Source organism: Bactrocera tryoni, chromosome 2 (assembly GCF_016617805.1).
Source record: "Bactrocera tryoni isolate S06 chromosome 2, CSIRO_BtryS06_freeze2, whole genome shotgun sequence".
Lineage (NCBI taxonomy): Eukaryota > Metazoa > Arthropoda > Insecta > Diptera > Tephritidae > Bactrocera > Bactrocera tryoni.
The window spans coordinates 75,894,065-75,913,230 of NC_052500.1; the positions used below are offsets into that span (position 1 = coordinate 75,894,065).

Below are 19,166 nucleotides of genomic sequence, written 5' to 3' on the forward strand. Positions count from 1 at the left end.
ATCACGTGAAAACCGAAGTCATATTACTTATTTAAATATAAATCTAAATTATAACGTTGTTATCATTATTTTTAATGGACTTTTTTACAACTATTTACTTACTATTGAAACAATTTTAAAATTCTTTACATATGACAATGTAATAATACATGTGTACGCACTATAAATTTCTATGCATCCCATAAAAGCCATCAGCTGATTTTTGTTTACATCGTGTTAGCTTTAATTTTCACAATTATTTTGCTGCAAAATGCTTCGGGCCAATTTTCTATATTTATGTAAGGTACAACAACATAATTAAATATTGCTTTCCTGAATTCACACATTGAAATTTTCAGCGATCATTTGCTACGCATTTGACACCAAAACAGCAGGAACTTATGGCACGGGGACTACCTAAAAGAGCGCCACTGCCTGGTGTAACGAATATAGTAATTGTAGCTTCTGGTAAAGGTGGGGTAGGCAAATCCACTGTTGCCGGTATGTGACATCGAAACTAGTGTTCAAATAATTTTCCAAATATTCTAAATTATTTATATTTAAAGTCAATCTAGCTGTTAGTCTTGCAAATAAGGGTAAACATGTTGGTTTATTAGATGCCGACATATTTGGACCATCTGTGCCTCTAATGATGAATATACATGAAGAACCTTTAGTTGATGACAAAAATTTAATGATACCACCCATTAACTACGGTGTTAAATGTCTATCCATGGGTCTACTCGCAAAACAAACGGACGCAATAATATGGCGTGGTCCTCTCGTAATGTCTGCAGTACAACGACTTTTAAAAGGTGCAGTTTGGTCACCACTTGATATACTTATTGTGGATACACCACCTGGCACAGGAGATGTACACCTTTCACTTGCTCAAAATGTGCCAATAGCTGGCGTGCTCTTAGTTAGCACACCACAAAAGGCAGCGTTAGAAGTGACACTGCGTGGTGCGCAAATGTATCGCAAATTGGGCGTACCGATAATAGGACTGACAGAAAATATGGGACATGCCATTTGTGGCAATTGCCGAACGCGTATGGAAATTTTTCAGAATGCAACCGATTCCTTTACAAACCAAATTGGTACGAATGTTTTGGCATCCATACCATTGGATGGAAATATTACGGAATGTTGTGATAAAGGTATACCTTCAGTGATTAAATATCCCGAAACAGAGTATGCAAAAAGCTACCAAAAATTAGCCGAATCTCTTACCCAGGCGTTACAGAAAAGCGCAACCGGCGAGAAGGAAAATAAATAAATTTGTATGTTTTAATTTATTAGCAAGATTAAAAAAAAAGATAATTTAAGACTTATTTTTCTTCTGCTTTTTCATTTTTTGCATCGCCTTGCGATGTGCATATTTTTCACGACGTGCAACAACCTCTTTAAACTTCCGTTTTGTATAATTTTGGGCAGTTTCATCCTCTAACAAGTCGTCTACCAATGAACGTTTTTTGTGACGTGTTCCACGCTCGCTGTAGTAATCCAAGGGCGAATGTTGCACAGTGCCAATCTAAAATTGCAACATAAGGTTTATATGAATTGTTTTTTGTTTGCTTAAGTACAACTTACTTGGAAATATTTTGGCAGGACTTTCAAATCATTCTTCTTGTAAAAATGCTTAGGATCGAGTACGGAGCGCATTTGCAGTATCTTAAGCTCATTCGTGGTTTCCTCTGTCTGTTCTGTAGCTGGTAGATTGTACCATCCAGGACCTTTCGTTTTGGAGCGCTCAACCTTTGTAGTAAAAATACATTAATAAATAATTCTAAAAACCAACAAAATTGACAATACGTTTTTCGAACATTCATCAGTTTACTAAAGAAGTCATCAATGTGCACCTTAAGGCATCTCGGAAGATTTCTTATTATATATACATATATTGACAAAACAGTGCGTTTCAAAAAGCTAGTTAATGTATGTTCCAAATTAAATCATCGGCACAAAACTTTATTACCGTTGACAGTCTAATGTTGTGAACATTACTGTCCCGCCGGCCTTACAGCAGTTGTCACAAGTTCTGACACAGCTGCTAAGATTACAACGGGTGAAACTATTGTTTTGCTTGCAATATGTACGAGTCTTTTGATGAAATCTTCTTCAAACAATGCCAAAAGGTAACGACCGCACAATTCTAGTTGCGGCTTATGATGTCGAATATATCATCAGTTGATTTGTGTTTATAATATCTAATTTAATTTAATTCACTGTGTATAATTTACCCTACTAATTTCCCGTTGTTTCTTTTTAGTAAGGAACGGTAGCTCCTTTAGTCTACCAAAACCAGGTACTAATTGTGATTTCGCCATTTCCTTCTCTACATCGGTTTTTAGTTTAAGTTCTACATCAAACTTTCCGGTCGCTGGATTGTAATCAGAGAAATCCATTTTATTGTAACGCCCTTGGGGAATTTTTACAGGATTTTCCTTCATTTGCAATAAGACCGAATCAATTCTTTCAGTAAGTTTATCTAATTTTTCTTCAATATCACTTTTCGGTGTTTGTATTTTAGCTAGTTCCTCTTTGATGATTTGGGAAATGTCAATGTTCGGTGGTGGCAAGCCTGAATTTAATTTGCGCAATGAATTGATTTTGAAATACTATGCATTATTTTAATTACCAAAGTAATCCTCATCCTCATCATCATTTTCCACTTCTACTTCTTGGTTTACTGCTTCCAGGCTTTGTCTGACGCCTTCTTCCAAAGTACGCCATTGTGAATTGCTTTCAACTGTAGCTGTGCCATGCGTTTTACGTTCTAGCAAATTCGTATCACCAGCAGTATCCAAAACAAACAAAGACATTTTTGAATTTGTATTAAATATAAATATTTACATTGAAATTTGGAATTTTAAAAAATTTAAAATAATCACTGCCTAACACGCGTGAATTTGGAAAACGTCATATGAATTGAAATACACGAATGTGTTGCCAGATTAATTAATTTAAGAAATAGAATTGTGTTCTTGGTAATCCTTAATTTTTACATTAACAAATATTGTTGCGATTCAGTAATACAAAGCACAAATCAGCTAATAATAGGTAACCATTCGAAATTTCAATGCTGCTTAGAATGATAGAAACAGAAACAAAATCAGTGTAAATTCATCAAATATCGCTTCTTCACACACGTGTTTTAAAAGCTGTTTCTTCAAATGATAGTAGATATTTCCTACTAGAAGAAATTTTAAGAACAGAAACTAGCAGCTTTCTCTGTTTTTTACGCTCTTAACTTGCTAATTTCTCCGAGACACGCTTCTCCAGCAGAAACTTTGACTGCTAGTGATAGTTAGCAGTTAAGAAACAAACTTTATAATTTTTTAGTGTTGCCCAATCCCCACATATGATTCTACCGCCTTTTTGTTTTGTTTTCCATAATATTGTTTTTCTGTTTTGTTTGTACAATTGACTTCTTTTCTTTGATGTTTAATAATAAAAATAATCTCTAACGAAGAACAATTAAATCAATCACAAAAATTAAACTTCTACAATTTCAATAGTAGAGAATACATTAGACATTATGGATGAAAGCGTAAGTATTTTAAATTATTTAAAAAAAATTAATTAAATCTTAAATTTTACAGCGGTACAATACAGAAGACCTTCCTAGAATTCAAGAATCTCGAATTAACCACAAGGCTGGCCGATTTATTTGTCTTACATGTAGTAAGCGATTTACAAAACCATCTCTTCTGCGTCGCCATGAAGCTATGCATTTGCCAGATAAACCCTTTGAGGTTAAAATTATTTTATTTCTATACAAAAATAATCTTATTTTAAAATATATTTTTTTTGCTGGAGTAGTGCTCGGAATGTCATAAGCGATTTTCACAGGATTCCTCATTGCGACGACATTATTTAGAGAAACACGATTTAAATTTAAAGCGATTCCAATGTACTAAATGTCCACTCAGGTAGGTAGGAGTGCAGCCCTATCGGGCTCAATTAGCACTTGATGTTCCACGCATATATAATAAATTTTATATTGATCGCATATATTTTTTTCCAAAACAGCTTCACTCAAAAAAGTAATTTACGTTTACATGCTGAAAAGGTGCACCCGTCAAAAATATTGAGACATACAGAGAGCTACGCCTGCGACCGATGTCCATCTGTGTATGGGAACAAACAAAAACTTAGTAGGCACATAAATTTGGTGCACAAAGATGGTAACAAATCTAAAAATGCTTTTGATAAAATAGAAGAAGATGATGATTTGGCATTAACTCAAAGCGTTTTGGAGCAACTGAAAACATTTCAAATGGAAATGAGTTCCTTACAAGCACCAGTCTTGGAAGTTGAAGAGAATTTAGATGTTACAAACATGAATGTTTTGGACAATCCCAGAAATTTTATTGAAGTAGCAACACAACAACAAGAAGAACGTATAATTGATGAGGTGCAACTTAAAGATTGTTTAAATGCACAAGGCGTTGAATGCTACCTGAGTGTACAGCGTACTGTAAGGAAAGATGGGTGTGCTGTATATATATGTGAATTTTGCGGTAAAGAATTTCGAAAATCATACGATTACATCAGGTTAGCACGTTACATAAAATATGTGAAATTTAATCATATAAGAATCAATAATTATGTGACATAATTTAAGACACCGACGTGTGCATACAAACGAACGCCCCTACAACTGTGGATTGTGTGAGCGTGCATTCAGCACCAAATCGAAACTGCACGAGCATATGAAAATACATAGTTTAGATGAGCAGCAAGGCATACCGGCAAAATATTATCCCTGCTCAGTTTGTAATAAAGGATTTAGTTCACTGCAATTGCTTGACAAACATATGAGGTATATATTTAATTAATATATACATTTTAATAAATAAATATAATTTTTTTGTTAATGATTTCAGCACCCACGAGCAAATGTACCAAGTCGCATATAAATGCAAAATATGCGAAAAAATGTTCAAATCCAGCATCGCACTAACTTATCACAAACATAAACAAGTTGATTCAGACTCTAAATTTTTGCAACAACTACTACCAACACCTACTGAAATCTATGCTAATAGCACCGAAAGCAGTTGCGAAATACCAGATTCATCCGCTGCAGCTTGCCCACCAGAAACAACAAATATATCGCAGCACTTAAAGAGGAAGCGTGTTGTGTATAAATGGAAATGCATTACTTGTGAAAGGTTTTCTTTTATTACTTCCGCCTATAGATACAATAAATATTTATTTTTTTTGCAGACATTTTTCAAATTCCTCCACATTACGTGATCACCGGCGTATATATCATGGGACTTATAATCGTAAACGACGCATATCCGCTTCAGCCTCTCTTCGTTGCTTCAAATGCTCCTATTGCGCGCGTGTCTTTGAAACTAAAGCGCGTAGTAGAACACACATGTTGACACACTTGAAACGTTTACTAAACACAGATAAATCCAATCAGGAGCCGAACGTAACCAATATAATTAATTCTTTAGTGTTTGTCACCAGCTTAACAAATCCTGCCTCCGTTAAAGTTATAGAATTTAATGTAATAACAAAGCGTCGCGCAACAAATATGCAACATATAAATCAAAAACACGTGAAAAATTCATCGCAACTTCTTAAATGTCATATTTGTAAGGATCAATTTCGTAAACAATCCGATTTAAAACGTCACTTAGTTGTGCATACAGGTGAGCGGTTACATAAATGTGCCACATGTGATAAAAGCTTTAGTTTGAGTAGTACGTTGAAGCAGCATATGCTAACACATACCACGGAGCGTGCAAAACACATTTGCATCGTTTGTACGAAAACTTATTTGACCAAGAAAGCGCTCAATGTGCATTTAAGGCTGCATACCGGTGCACAGCCGTTTCAATGTGAACACTGTGAGCTCGAATTCCGCACGTCGGGTCAAAGGATAGCACATTTGAAAGTGAAACATGGCATACTGAAATTGAAATCGACCAATAAAAGGTAAAACGCACTGTAGTTCATTGTATGCATATTATTTTGATTTCACTGTTGTACAACTTCTACATCTATACTAACCAAACTTAAATAATTTCATTGTTATATGGAAAAGAAAATAAATTTCTTTGGAAAAACTAACTTTTTTACAAGTCTTACAATAGTCTATACTTTAAACGCAAAAATATCTATTAAAGTAGCCCAAACATGCTGTTGCACAAATATTTTAGGTTATATATCCTCAAAAAAACAAAAAAATAAATTACTAAAAATCACAACTTTCCAACATAAAAAAAAATATGTTTCTGAGAATATAACATTTGAAGAAAATTAACTAAATAATGGAAACAGCACCAATACGCCAATATCAAGTCCATTTACATATGAAAACCTGGCGATAGTCCGTATGTGAATTGCGCTTCGCGCTCCTGACTACGCGCTAATTCCATAATTTTTTGACGCTTATCAGCTACTATGAAATCATCAATATCATCACACATCTCAGAATCGCCACGTTTGCGCTGCCGCAGTGGCGACATATGTGTGGCAACTACGGATGCCTCCTCAGCTTCACTGGCTTGGTATTGCAGATAATGTGGGGTAATTTTTTTCTCCGACCTAATTGTTAAAAATAACTAAAAGTATTAGAAATTCAATTATATCGACAAAAAGAAATACTACGTACATTTTCAACAAATACGGATCAAAGGGGAAGAATGTGTCAAGTGTTTCTTCTGGTGTGGCGGTATCATTAGCATATACTGTTGCTAATTTACGACGTGCATTTCGTTCCAATATTGCATGGCAATAGGCCAACTGATAGGCACGCGTCACACCAGCGAACGCAGTGGCCACAGCAGGCAGACAGACGCGTAGTGGATTAAAGTTGCAAGTAACTATGGCGGAGAGTTGTAGAGATTGTAGGAACAGCAAACCTGCAAATTGGATTTTTTTTTAGAAATATGTGCTTGAAATTAGGAAAGAAAAACATACTTTTCCTGTCAGCCGTTAAATCGCGACTGCGAAATGCTATAACATAGAAAACAGCTTGGCACAGTGAGAAAAATACAATGTTCGCTTTCAAGGAACCATTTTGACGGTACTGATCACAGCGTTGAATATACTGATGCGCCCAATCACAGAGTTCTTTCAAGTAGTATTTTAGTATGCTAAAATTAAGAAAATATTTGAATTTTAAAATAAAAAAATATAAAAAAATAATAATTTTGAAAATATTAAAAAATTTTATAAAAATAAAATAATACTAAAAAATGTAAATTTTAAAATAATATTAAAAATAACTTACTGTAATGGCAAAAATTTTGCACGCGCCAAAAAACTGGCTATGTAACCAACAGCTGCCTGTCGTATAACTGCCGACACATTTGGATTTTTAATTTTGTCCCAAAGGGATTGTAGAAAAGCCTCTGCGATTGTGTTCTGTATTAATAGGTAAATGCGTATAATTATTTCAAACATTAAGACTTAAAAAAAGAAACATACCTTAAAACTACTGTGGTAAAATAATAAAAACTGCACATGGTGCGTATTGTGGGATGGCAATATCACATTATCAAAAGCTGTAAGCAGCACTTTCCAAAATTTGTTCAATTGCATTCTTTGTTCTGCGGTTGCATTGAGAGCATACGGATTTCTTGTATCTAAGAAATTAAACATTTTCTCCATGCAAATATCGAGTGTATGCCCAATAGCATGCTTCATTGGCAACATATCATCGTCCTTTTGATTAGCGCTAGAAGCTGAAAGTAAATAAAAATGTCGTTAGTTAACATAAATACACGAAATTGTTAAAATTAAATTTGTTCTTACATTTTTGGCAATCGTCCATTTCGAAAATTTCTTGGTCCTCATTCTCTTCTTCCAAATCTTCATCCTCTTCACATTCTGTTTCCTCTATTTCACTTCTTGGTGCATTAACATCCAACACAACCAATCTAAAACAGTGAAAAATTCAAATTAATATTAAAAAATTTTTCATAAAAACAATAAACTTACTTTTGCATTAACAATTGCATGACGAATTCGGTGAAAATGGGTTTATATTCAGTTAACCAAAGCACGTTATGTACATAACCGGCTATTACATGAGTTGCTTTCTTGAAGTATGGAAACTTATTTTCAATAGTTTCCAGCACGACTTCAAAACTCATTGGTATAGCTGTTAAAATGCGATCCAACAAATGATGAATTGCCTCTAATTCTATTTTAACATTATCTATTGGTGTACCATTTGGCCACATTGCCTCATCACCATCAGTTGGTATCCACAATGAAATCAACTTGGGTATACCGAATTCCACATATTTATTGTGTGCAACCATAATGTCGATATAAAATTCTGTATAAGCTTGCAATGCTGTTGGTTGTCTTTTTGTCCATGGTAGCGAGATGAGTGCCTCTACCAGATTTGTGAATTTTGGACTTAAATCATATATTAATTTGTGTGCATCCGACATTATTTGCGAAAATTCATTGTCCTGCAATTGTATTGTAAAATAATAAATAAACGGCTGTATAATGTACACAAAAACTTACGCTTAGTTCAGTTTCCTTTAGAAATGCCACAAATTCATTTAAGGGCTGAAAGTTGTTGTGTTCATTAACGGCTTCGACTGCATCCAAAATACCTTTCTGTTTGGGTATCTCAAACCGAACCTTGTTGATGGCTATGTTTTTAGCCCTTTCTCGTTCAGCTGGTGAATATGCTTTTAGAATGGACGAAAGCCCAGTTTTAGCACTATATACCGACGACATTATTGCACAATTTTATATCGTTTCAAAGCGCAACCACTAGTTCTACAAATATTTTGCAAAACGTAAGGTATAGGTTATAATTGGGATGGCTATTTAAGAATGTACCACAGAAATGTGATTAACCTACACCGCAGCTGGGTGTATACGTTTATGAAACTCAAGTGTATGTATTGTTCTTTTACTTCCGCGTTTTAATTGAATCACTTCACCTTTACTAAACTGCGTTATTCCTACTTTACAATTTCCTAACATTTCTCGTTTAACTTAAAAAGAAACCAAATTTATTGGTTTTCCGACAATTAAGTCGTATTTCAAAATAATTGCAGACGTGTGCGAGAAAAGTTAAGAAGCACGTTGCGGAAAATTTCACGGAATTTTGTAAATGTCAAAAACAGTGTTGTGAAAGGAAAGTTTTTTTTTGGTATTGGCGGGCAGTCAGTGATGTGTTTTGACGGTAATATAGCCTAGTGATAAACGTAATTCCTTATAAGTACTCGGTACTCGATCTTTTAAAATTGTTAATTTTTTTATAACCTTACAATGTAATTTTTTGTTTATCAAAGCGAAACAAATAAGAAAATTTTAAAATTATGCTAACTATTTTATTAATAATTTTAATGAGAAGACAAAAATTACGCCTATATTATAAAGATAAAATTTAATGAATAAAAATTCTAACGGTTTAATTATTTGAGTTTATCTTCTCCCGAAGGATTATTTGAATCATTCAGAATCAAGTCTATAACTATATATCTTTTAAACTTATTTTTTTTTAATATTTAATGCAATAACTTGCAATTACCAACAAATCTAACATTTCAAATGACTAATAAGAACAACAAGTTCAGTTTCCATAGAATTTGTTTCTATTTATTTTTTCACATACTTTCTAAAAAACAGAATTACATACATAAAAAAGCCCCGCTTAAGCAACGAATTCGTATGGAATTGGTGCCAATTGGATTGGTTCCTCAATCTGCTTAACGAAGTGAGCTGGTTTAGGTGCCTTGGGTTGACGTTTCAAATTCACATATACGCCCTTAGCCTTAGCTTCCTTCAATTTAAGTTCATTCTCCTTGACACGGCGCAAGAAATCCTCACGGCACTTGGAGTGATGCACATGTTCAATACGTACATTAATACGCTTGGGTAGGATCTTACCGCGTACACGTTTGTTTACAATGACACCAACGGCATGTGGGGTAACGTTGTATACACGACCGGTTTTACCGTGGTAAGCCTTGTAGGGCATGCCCTTTTGTACGGCACCATGTCCTTTAATGTCGACAATATCGCCGTTTTTGAACACACGCATGTATGTAGACAGGGGAATGGTACCATGCTTGCGGAAGGGGCGCGAGAACATGTCTCGGGTGCCGCGACGATAACCCTTTGAATTGGTCATATTTTTGCTTGTCTTGGTTGCCTGCAAAATTCACAAATATTTAGTACGAATTTCATTATTGGGGTTTAGCGTTGTTGCTTATGCACTTTTATTAGTTATTTTTAGTGTGAATTTTGTGTTATTTGAGCACTTTTTCACGAAAAATTCACTAACCTTTAGGAAATGATGTCCACGCGGTCCAAGATGGAGTCGAAAAAGAGGAAGAAAGAAAGAGAGAATGAAAGAAAAAACAGAATTGCCAGTCGAATGACAAATCAGTTTTGACAGTTTGAAATTGTGACATTTGGCGACGGGTTTGTTCAACAAAGTGGTAACAGAAGAAGCGGAGTAAAAACAATAATTTAATTAATTGATATGATACAATCTATATTTTCTGATATATTGCGTTTAGTAAACATATTTAGCTTTTTGAAAAATAGTAAAAGTTGTAAAGTTTAATGATTTAGGTGTACTAATCAATCCATCCATGCACTATCAAAATAAACCGGATGTTCGAAATTTTTTAATATGATTAGCAGCTCTAGGTCTCAGTGTCATAATCAGCTGTTTATTATCGTGTACAAAAAAAAAACATACAAACTATCTTAACAGATTGTGCAAACTCAAATTTAATACCCAAAAGTATCTATAATTTATTAAAATGGAACAATTCAAAGGCTCAGAGAAAACACTTTTCATATGGACACAATCATCTCTTGTACAGGCCAGTACAGAAAAATTGAAAGAGGCAACTGGCGGCGAGGTTATTCTAGAAAATATCAATCGCTTGACTTTCGGTAAGTACTATTTCACAAAAACAAATGACTCAGCTGAAATTTACTTACAAACTTTTATCTCCCAACATACTTAATGCAGCTACTTACGGCGAGTCTACGTTTGATCTAATTGTGATTGAAAATGCACAGTTGACAGATGCTTTCGATAAATTGCTGCGCTTGCTGAAGCCAAATGGAAAATTATATTTAGCCAGTATTTTTGGTACACCGGAAGTTTTTCAACAAGAACTAAAACTTTCTGGCTTCATTAACGTTAGTATAAATAAGGAGGACGGTACTTTGACTAGTCAGAAACCAAATTATGAAACTGGCTCAGCAATCAAGCTGTCCTTTGCTAAGAAAGACGGCAAAACACCATCAGTATGGAAAGTTAATGGTGATGGCGATGAAGAGCTAATCGATGAAGATGATTTGTTGGATGAAGAGGATAAAAAAAAACCGGATCCTGAGAGTCTAAGAGGTATGCAAAAATGTGTAAATTTATGATATTCAAATAATCTGCTAATAGAAATATGTGTATAATATATATTAATTCTCCCATTATGTGTAGTTTGTGGCACCACTGGTAAACGAAAGGCCTGCAAAAATTGTTCTTGCGGTTTAGCGGAAGAGCTTGAATCTGAGGCTGCACAAAAGTCTAAGGCTGACACAGCAAATGCTAAATCCAGCTGTGGCAATGTAAGCTACAACTCTTTATTTTCATAAAACTTTAATTAATGAATTTCTTTCTAGTGCTACTTAGGTGATGCATTCCGTTGTTCTTCATGTCCATATATTGGCATGCCTGCATTTAAGCCTGGTGAAAAGGTAGAATTGGCTGGCAATTTACTTAATGATGATATCTAAGCAATTTTGAACACATTTTGCTGTGATTTACATGCATCGTATTTAATGCTATTAAGAATTAATATAGCATATTTAATTCCGACTGATGTGAGGAAATAGTTTTAGGATATCAGGATTTGATGTATGCTAAAAAAATGTGCAGCAGTTTACATAATTTTGAGGTTTGGTTTGCGAAGTTTGAGTGTGTTCTCTTGCCGTTGCCGTTTTTGGACCACCCTACTCAACCAATAATTAGCAGTAGCTTTTCGAAACAACCTTAAATATCAATATTTCGCATATATAGAAGTTTTATATATGTAATTTATTTTTCATTTATGAAATCACAATATGTGTGCTTAAACAATTTTAGTAACGAGTAGTAAACAATAAAATTTTGCACATAACAATAACTTAAAACATAGTGTGTAATGATTTGTGCCACACGTAAATATATCTATACTTATTAAAATGCATTATATTGCATACTAGCACTCGACTCTTGCTAACGTCTTACGTATAAAGAATCTTAAGCTTCACAGGGTGTACCCTTGATGAGCTCGCGATTGTTGCCACTCAAAACGCGATAGTTCACTGCTGAGGGGTCCAATTCTTTGTACAAATATGTTGGCATCTTATCCGACAACACCCACACAGTACCTTCATTATCGATTTTCATGTCGTTGGGGAACACGAGTGCATGTGAATCGGAATCGATAAGGCCTTGCGATTCCAAATCATATGGGCGTTTCACATTCCAACATGCAATAGCATCCTTATTGACTTGTGTATAAAATATAACACCAGTATCTTTGTCATACACTTCCGCGGTGGATTGTCCATTCATGCCACGATCGCCAACAAATTCGAAATCGTAATAAGCTGCTGGACTCGTTACATGTGTTTCATTTTGTAAGACACGATTTGAGACTTTGAATTCTTTGGTGCTGGCTAAAGCGTGGAAATAAATATCTTTTGTGTGATCAGCTTTCAATGGACCAACCGCCAGACCGAATACACCATCTGTCCATTGGAAGTTGACGCCACCAACATTGAAATCACCTTGTAGCGGATCGAAATGGAAGAAATTGTGTTTGACACGATACGAACGATCGTCGCGGAATGAGTAAACCACAAGCCCGTAAGCGCCCAAATCGGGTATATATGCGTAGGCGTCGTTGCATTCCGTGCGTTCAGCATCAATCACCTTAAAGTAAAGTAATATAAGCATGTGTTGTGTTAAGTCTCAGTAATCTACTCTGATGCATTCACTTACAATATTTGCGAAGAAACTGTCGTCCTTTATCTGATCTTTTGGTATCGGGAAACGGCGCAGCACTTTGTCAGTTTTTAGGTCGAAGATAACAATGGAATTCGGCGTGATTTGCTTGGGGTTGCCCAGAATATCTGCTAGTCCAGTATCCAAAACCCATAAACGATCACAAACGTCGGCTTGTATGCGGAAAGTCGATATAATTGTGGCATTATCCTTCAATGTGGTTTCTACCGATTGCGGCTTCTCGGCATCCAAACGACCACCAGCTGGAGTTTTGGCTTCTTGTGGTTCTACATCGATTGGTAGTGTATTTGCTTCCCAGCTTGGATATGGACGCAATTTGGGAGATTTATCCGTAGTCTTAAGATCAACGTAGTTGAGTGAAGCTGCTACACCGGCCCTCCATCTAGAAATATAATAGGAAGCTTATATTAGTACGCACTTATAGGTAAGGCTTTTGCATATTTTTGTTATTTATTAAATATGAAATTTGGAGACCGTTATTTTATTTTATAAATTGTGGAACAAGTTGTGTGAAATTTTATATTATAATACACAGATGTCTCTGAACACAGGGTGACTACAAATACTCGCAAAAGAAATCGGAAGTTAATTATAGAATAAAGTATAATATTAATGAACAAAGTAATGAAAATTAAATTTTAATGTGTATGTGTATTAACTTTTTTTTATAAATCTTCAGATTAAACTTTTAAATATTAAAAATATTTATTATAAAATGTTATAAATTAATTTAAAAGTGTATGCGTATTACTGGATTGTTTAAAATAAATTCAAAATTAATATTATAGATCGGAAGAGCACAGGTTAAATATTAAATAAAAAATTAAAATGAAATTTTATAAATATATTATAAATTAAAATATAAAATTTTTTAAACATTAAACATATTTATTCTCAAATATTTTGACTTAAAAATATATAAATTTTATAATATATTAAAAAAAAACAAGAACAAAAAAATAAAATCAATATAATCTTTTGATTTGTAAATTCTCCATTAAGAAGAAAAACAAAAAAAAAAAAACAAAAAAGAAATATTAGCACGCTTCAAAATCACGTTTCCAACGAACTCTTTCGCAACCATAAGAAAAAACTCAAAGTCACTACAAATCAACCTCAAATCGGTTGATGATTTCGCGCCGCAATTGAGTTGCCCATCAGATTGAGAGCTGCCAATCGTATAATTAACTGTTTACGGCGATTGACTAGGTAGTGTTTGTATTTATGTGTGTACTTGTAACGTTATGTAATTTGCCATTGTAAGCTATTACAAGAAAGAATCGCTTGCAAAAACTTTGGCAATATCTACTTTGCATAATTACAGTCAGAATTTTGCAATTTAATGCGCGCAGCAACAAATTGCTTTAAGCCGCGTAGCCAAAACCACGAAAATCAAATTAGTTGGTACCAAACTGGCAGCTAAACTACGTAAACGTTTCTTCAACACAAACATAGGGTCTACCTAAAGTTGCGGTTAAATGGGGCATCAAGGGTAAAGTGGGTCAAAACATGTTTCCCATTAAGTTCAATTACATTGAACTAAGTTCACTTACGTTGTCACGATGATAATTAGAAATTTAACGGTAATTGAATATAATATTACATTACTATTGACAACTTTGGTAATGGCGTTGAAAATTGCTTAAATGGATTTGTTTAGTAGCAAATGCCATAACTAAAGCTGATTATAACAGATGTAGGCGAATTTATCGCAAAAGCCCTGAAGCATGTAAAATAAAGTTTGAATAATGCATGAAATAACAAAGCAACAATTTATTTGACAGAAAGATGCAATGTATAGGAAATTAGTGTATGTGCACCCATATGTTTGTATGTTGCTGTGCTGTTATGTCTGTTAAAAGTATTCGCAATGACTCAGCCATTTTAAATTTGCCTTTTAATTTATATCATTACGTCAAAATGCAAGTAAATGACGAATAATTATGCAAAAAATTCGCTCTGTTGAGAGAGCGCAGCCATCAAAATAAATAAACAAACAAAGAGTTATTAGAACTCGTTAATCTCCGTTAACTTGTTATGTTTTTGGTTTGCGGCATTTTGACAGTTCGAAATGAAATTCAACAAGAACGCGTAAAGAAATGAAATTGCAGTTTGATTTCAATAATTTAGTTATAAAAATTGTGCATACTAGAAGCATACTACAAAATAATATGCTAAAACATAAAAGCAAGGCCCCGGTACTGCTTTAAACATACAAGTTGGAAGTAATTAATGAAGGTGATCACGATCTCAAGCCTGCACTTCTTGCAGCGGCGCTAGTGGCACAAGATTGGAGTGGCGGTTAAACTTTAAGTACCTCATGCATTCGATAAACATCTTGTGTTGAAATTAACATAACGTCGAGTTTCTAACAATAAAATAACCCAATATAAGATATAGACATTTTGTTGCTACAATCGGAAATCCGTGTGTGTGCGGGCATCTGTGTCACTTAGAACGGAAGTGAAGAAATGTTGAATGTTGAAGTTCAAATGTACATGTGTATGTACTTGTATGTATGTAGATATCTGTGCAGAAATTACATATATGTATATGTGAAATATGCGCAAGGCGCTGCTTCTCATCTGTTGCTTTGTTTTTAGTTCGCGCTTTGCGTTTGAAATTTTGGCAAAAAATATTAAGCAAGTGACTGCTATTGGAATTAATCTTGAGTAAAGTGGAGTTTATAATAATGTATATAAAATGTGACGTGCTTCACTGCTTTAATCCATCAGGATTTGATTGTTGATAAAAGTTTTAACTTAGTTTAAAAAAGTAATGGTTACTTGCCCGAGCGTTAAATGTAAAGTTCAAAGGCAATTAAAAATTAGTGATTAAGTAGTGCTCACACTATAGCTACAAATGTAATTGTATACGGCTAAATGGATTATGAGGCATTCTAAGTGTGACAATTGCTCTGCGCACAACAAGGTGAATGTTATAAATACATACATATATGTAAATAAATAAGAAGTTAAAACCTAAATAACTGATAATATATTGAAAAGAATAAGTTCACCGGTATACAAATAAAATGAAAGCGTCATTATTTCTAGCTCTTACGGCATAATAGAAAAAGCGGTTAGAAAGGCGAAGAATGTGCTGGTTTTTGTTTCGAGTAGAAGTCCGGTATTTTGTGTACAGGAAAGGGGAATATACATAGCTACTAAAGAGAAAGCCAAATTCTAGTAAAGAAAAACTCCAAATACTTAGTAAAAGTAGAGCAGCGGGGAAATTCGCGTACGAATCTGTACATTTCTGTACATCCATCTGTACATCCATCTTTTTTCAAGCGACAAGCAAAGTTTTCTAAACAAACAGACATCAACAGACTAAAGGACAAAACTTCTCACGAACATAAAAAAAGAAAAAATATACTAATTTAGGGGAAAAAAATTTATTGATTCGGTGTAATTATAAATGAGAAATGTGTGAAGCTTAAAACTAATTGGGAAATTTGTTATCTAAAAAATAAAATAAATACAATTACACTTGTTAAAAAAAGGTGCTGCTGGATTACATACAAAAATGCGTTTACGCAATTACAATTCTCAACGCTATGTTACCGGTTCGTTAAGCGTAAAAAGTGTTCTCAAAGTATTTAATCTTAAATATACATGCAAATTTTAGCTGTGTAAATTTGTGTAAAATATTTGTTTGAAATGTAGAGAAAAATGAAGTTGTTAGGTGTTAAAGTTTCGTAAAATGCCCTTACAAGGCACTTAAAGCCTCAATTAATCTTAAATAAGTGAAATTTACAAAGAAGTCTGCCGAAATTATTAATATGTGAAATGTTTAAAATAAAATTATTTGATTTTTTTTATTGAATTTCTAAAATATGTTATTTATAAGTCTGAAATATACTTATAGTACATACATATGTACGAAATATGTAATTTGAAGACTCTCGTGATCTAAAATATATGCATATTTTGGTGGGAAATTGTGTGATAAAATAAAATGAAGTTAAAATGCAATGAAAAAAAGTAGGGCAGTTCGAAAAGTTTTTAAAATAATATACAAAAAAATATTCACAAAAAGAGGTATCGCGAGATGCAGTTATTGATATATTAATATAAAAAACAGCAAATGGGTAAGTAAGGAATATTTTTGTACAAATTATTTGTTTTACTTTATAAATAAGATTTATATTTTATAATTTATGATTATGTTTTAAACTTGATTAAAAAAAATTTTAAACACAATAAAATTTGCAACGTAAACTACGATTGGACCAAAGCTATTATACCCTTCACAGGTGCATTTCTTATAGCGTTAAAAAACGTTCTTAAATATATCTATCTGGATTTTGGCAGTTGAGCTTTATGTTTATATAGCAGCTATATGTTATAGTAGTTCGATCTGAAAAATGTATTTAGAAATTATTACGTGGGTTTTGTACAATAACCTGTACCAAATTTCGTGAAGATATCTTGTCAAATTAAAAAGTTTTCCATACCATAACTTAATATTGATCGATCGATCAGTTCCGAGTAGCTTCCTGGAGAGAAAAGAATGTGTAAAAAACTTCTGATCGATATCTCAAAAATTAAGTAATTAGTGAGGCGTGTATACAGACGAACATGTATGAACCAACACGGCTCGTCACGCTGATCATTTATAAATGTACTTTCTAGAGTCCCAAGTTTCCTTCAGGGTGGTACAAACTTCGTGACAAACTTAATATACCCTGTGCTTATTATAAAATGTAAAATGTTTACCCATATTTACCGAATCATCGATATACAAGTATACATATGCCTGTATGTATTTAGGCTAACTGTTACATATAATTATATAGGTGCGGCTCTTACTGCTGTGCTTATCATGAACTTGACAAACTAAATCTATGACAAAAAACCGGTAGTGAAAACTAGTTGGTTTACATTTCTGGCTTTCGGTTAGTTGCTTTTTTTGCATAAATTAAAACCGTTTGGTATTAAGAGATTTCGCCAAACATTCGGTGTATGCATGTGTCATAAAAATTACGGTACAAAACAATGACAAATAATAAAACAAGCTTTAAATTAAAGCAGCACGCTTTTATAATTTTACTTAGAAAGCAGATAACTATTATTTGCAAACAAAAACCGCAAACAATTAAATCAATACACCTTATTAAATGGTTCTTTTTTATATTCTGTTGACACAACTAATCTGCAATTAAATTCTATACACAATTACTTTTCGAATTTATTCAGAATTCATTTACTTTTAATTTTTTTCTTCTTATTCTGGCACACAAAATCTAAGTACATCCACACCAATGCTGTCCATATTGCACAATGCGTCATTGACGTAAGATTTGTATGTCTTTCAATTATTTATATAATTTAGTGTGATTTCACCTTTTGTGTAACCATTACCTTGGCACAGTGACAAACAGTTTGTCATTCCAACGCTCCAAACCCAAAGGCAAATTATTCTCGGGCACATATTGACCCTTGCTGATAGCCTCTTGTTCAGCTTGTGCATTTGGCCATTCAAACTCCAGTTGTTTCCACGAAAATTTCTCCTCTAACTTAGCATTACAGAAGATAATGCCCGCACAGAGCAGTGTGGCGAAAAAGAGATACTTCATCGTTTTTTTTTGTCAAACAATTTATTGTTTCAAAATTGTATTGATTTTGTTTTTTCGCAAATTGCTCTGAGTATTCGTAAATTCAAGCAAACCGTTGCCGTTGAAATACACGCTGTTACCGTCACTCGCGCCGCTTTTACACTGCGTTCGGTTTAAGCTTGACTTTGGCTTTTTATTAATTGATCGGTTTGGTGCTGTTGGCTCGGTCAGCCTATTGCAAAACATTTAAAATGAGACAGAACTTGTTGGTTAGCACAAAACCGTTTGTCGGCTAATGCTTTTCCGAAGTACTCTTCTCGTATTACTTGTTTGCTCTGCAACATTGCCACTTGAGGCTGTCAACATGTTGCTCGGCTGGGTATATCAGTTTGCTTAATTGTTTACAGTTTTGCTGTTGGCATTAAAGAGGCTGGAATATATGTCTTTTTATATGCTGTAAGTTAGGTTGGTCATAAAGAAGGAAGTTAGGTTAGGTTACGTTAGATTCTACGCTTGGTCTCCGAATCGGTGATCATATTTAGATAGATTTGCAGCTATGTTGCCAGAAAACTCTTGAAGTTGGAGATCCTGTATACG

At 33.8% G+C, this 19,166-nt stretch overlaps 7 protein-coding genes and 1 non-coding gene across 9 annotated transcripts; 3 read left to right on the forward strand and 5 right to left on the reverse strand.

Annotated features, from left to right (window-relative positions):
* The first annotated feature begins 195 nt into the window (after positions 1–195).
* On the forward strand, positions 196–1,309 carry LOC120769618 (iron-sulfur protein NUBPL). Its single transcript, XM_040096721.1, has 3 exons — positions 196–283; positions 339–480; positions 546–1,309. The coding sequence occupies exons 1-3, from the start codon at positions 251–253 to the stop codon at positions 1,256–1,258; spliced, it is 888 nt and encodes a 295-aa protein (XP_039952655.1). The 5' UTR covers positions 196–250; the 3' UTR covers positions 1,259–1,309.
* Positions 1,269–2,902, reverse strand: LOC120769617 (deoxynucleotidyltransferase terminal-interacting protein 2). The gene is made up of 4 exons (XM_040096720.1): positions 2,621–2,902; positions 2,223–2,563; positions 1,573–1,737; positions 1,269–1,513 (listed from the first exon to the last, which is right to left on the reverse strand). The coding sequence occupies exons 1-4, from the start codon at positions 2,802–2,804 to the stop codon at positions 1,304–1,306; spliced, it is 900 nt and encodes a 299-aa protein (XP_039952654.1). The 5' UTR covers positions 2,805–2,902; the 3' UTR covers positions 1,269–1,303.
* On the reverse strand, positions 1,806–2,106 carry LOC120769870. Its single transcript, XR_005704906.1, has one exon. It is a non-coding gene; the product is annotated as a small nucleolar RNA U85 (small nucleolar RNA).
* A 486-nt stretch (positions 2,903–3,388) lies between the features above and the next one.
* LOC120767998 (zinc finger protein 107-like) lies at positions 3,389–6,086 on the forward strand. 2 transcript variants are annotated; one of them, XM_040094419.1, is made up of 7 exons: positions 3,389–3,532; positions 3,585–3,737; positions 3,805–3,914; positions 4,015–4,539; positions 4,610–4,807; positions 4,872–5,159; positions 5,215–6,086. In XM_040094419.1, the coding sequence occupies exons 1-7, from the start codon at positions 3,521–3,523 to the stop codon at positions 5,939–5,941; spliced, it is 2,013 nt and encodes a 670-aa protein (XP_039950353.1). In that variant the 5' UTR covers positions 3,389–3,520; the 3' UTR covers positions 5,942–6,086. The 2 variants fall into 2 exon arrangements, with proteins under 2 accessions (XP_039950353.1, XP_039950354.1); XM_040094420.1 differs by having other exon boundaries at positions 3,598–3,737.
* On the reverse strand, positions 5,954–9,086 carry LOC120767999 (RNA polymerase I-specific transcription initiation factor RRN3). Its single transcript, XM_040094421.1, has 8 exons — positions 8,488–9,086; positions 7,948–8,429; positions 7,762–7,886; positions 7,435–7,691; positions 7,238–7,371; positions 6,925–7,100; positions 6,617–6,866; positions 5,954–6,549 (listed from the first exon to the last, which is right to left on the reverse strand). The coding sequence occupies exons 1-8, from the start codon at positions 8,704–8,706 to the stop codon at positions 6,309–6,311; spliced, it is 1,884 nt and encodes a 627-aa protein (XP_039950355.1). The 5' UTR covers positions 8,707–9,086; the 3' UTR covers positions 5,954–6,308.
* A 468-nt stretch (positions 9,087–9,554) lies between these two features.
* Positions 9,555–10,322, reverse strand: LOC120769462 (60S ribosomal protein L21). The gene is made up of 2 exons (XM_040096474.1): positions 10,265–10,322; positions 9,555–10,132 (listed from the first exon to the last, which is right to left on the reverse strand). The coding sequence occupies exon 2, from the start codon at positions 10,109–10,111 to the stop codon at positions 9,632–9,634; it is 480 nt and encodes a 159-aa protein (XP_039952408.1). The 5' UTR covers positions 10,112–10,132; positions 10,265–10,322; the 3' UTR covers positions 9,555–9,631.
* A 330-nt stretch (positions 10,323–10,652) lies between these two features.
* LOC120768374 (anamorsin homolog) lies at positions 10,653–12,129 on the forward strand. The gene is made up of 4 exons (XM_040095039.1): positions 10,653–10,887; positions 10,967–11,347; positions 11,438–11,565; positions 11,620–12,129. The coding sequence occupies exons 1-4, from the start codon at positions 10,752–10,754 to the stop codon at positions 11,731–11,733; spliced, it is 759 nt and encodes a 252-aa protein (XP_039950973.1). The 5' UTR covers positions 10,653–10,751; the 3' UTR covers positions 11,734–12,129.
* LOC120768373 (protein yellow) lies at positions 12,014–18,743 on the reverse strand. The gene is made up of 3 exons (XM_040095038.1): positions 18,376–18,743; positions 12,986–13,391; positions 12,014–12,916 (listed from the first exon to the last, which is right to left on the reverse strand). The coding sequence occupies exons 1-3, from the start codon at positions 18,588–18,590 to the stop codon at positions 12,239–12,241; spliced, it is 1,299 nt and encodes a 432-aa protein (XP_039950972.1). The 5' UTR covers positions 18,591–18,743; the 3' UTR covers positions 12,014–12,238.
* Positions 18,744–19,166: the final 423 nt, after the last annotated feature.

Bases quoted from the DNA above. Each gene is read 5' to 3' on its own strand.
- LOC120769618 (XM_040096721.1), top strand. From the start codon at position 251: ATGCTTCGGGCCAATTTTCTATATTTATGTAAG. The intron at 284-338 runs GTACAACAACAT...TGAAATTTTCAG, and splicing joins ATTTTCTATATTTATGTAAG to CGATCATTTGCTACGCATTT. The intron at 481-545 runs GTATGTGACATC...TTATATTTAAAG, and splicing joins AGGCAAATCCACTGTTGCCG to TCAATCTAGCTGTTAGTCTT.
- LOC120769617 (XM_040096720.1), bottom strand. From the start codon at position 2,804: ATGTCTTTGTTTGTTTTGGATACTGCTGGTGATACGAATTTGCTAGAA. The intron at 2,564-2,620 runs GTAATTAAAATA...AATTAAATTCAG, and splicing joins TGAGGATGAGGATTACTTTG to GCTTGCCACCACCGAACATT. The intron at 1,514-1,572 runs GTAAGTTGTACT...TTGCAATTTTAG, and splicing joins TCCTGCCAAAATATTTCCAA to ATTGGCACTGTGCAACATTC.
- LOC120767998 (XM_040094419.1), top strand. The intron at 3,915-4,014 runs GTAGGTAGGAGT...TTTCCAAAACAG, and splicing joins TGTACTAAATGTCCACTCAG to CTTCACTCAAAAAAGTAATT. The intron at 4,808-4,871 runs GTATATATTTAA...TAATGATTTCAG, and splicing joins TTGCTTGACAAACATATGAG to CACCCACGAGCAAATGTACC.
- LOC120767999 (XM_040094421.1), bottom strand. From the start codon at position 8,706: ATGTCGTCGGTATATAGTGCTAAAACTGGGCTTTCGTCCATTCTAAAA. The intron at 7,887-7,947 runs GTAAGTTTATTG...TCACTGTTTTAG, and splicing joins ATGCAATTGTTAATGCAAAA to ATTGGTTGTGTTGGATGTTA. The intron at 7,692-7,761 runs GTAAGAACAAAT...ATTTACTTTCAG, and splicing joins AATGGACGATTGCCAAAAAT to CTTCTAGCGCTAATCAAAAG.
- LOC120769462 (XM_040096474.1), bottom strand. From the start codon at position 10,111: ATGACCAATTCAAAGGGTTATCGTCGCGGCACCCGAGACATGTTCTCG.
- LOC120768374 (XM_040095039.1), top strand. From the start codon at position 10,752: ATGGAACAATTCAAAGGCTCAGAGAAAACACTTTTCATATGGACACAA. The intron at 11,348-11,437 runs GTATGCAAAAAT...CATTATGTGTAG, and splicing joins GGATCCTGAGAGTCTAAGAG to TTTGTGGCACCACTGGTAAA. The intron at 11,566-11,619 runs GTAAGCTACAAC...ATTTCTTTCTAG, and splicing joins CTAAATCCAGCTGTGGCAAT to TGCTACTTAGGTGATGCATT.
- LOC120768373 (XM_040095038.1), bottom strand. From the start codon at position 18,590: ATGAAGTATCTCTTTTTCGCCACACTGCTCTGTGCGGGCATTATCTTC. The intron at 13,392-18,375 runs GTAATGGTTACA...TTATATTTCTAG, and splicing joins CTGTTTGTCACTGTGCCAAG to ATGGAGGGCCGGTGTAGCAG. The intron at 12,917-12,985 runs GTAAGTGAATGC...CTTTACTTTAAG, and splicing joins ACAGTTTCTTCGCAAATATT to GTGATTGATGCTGAACGCAC.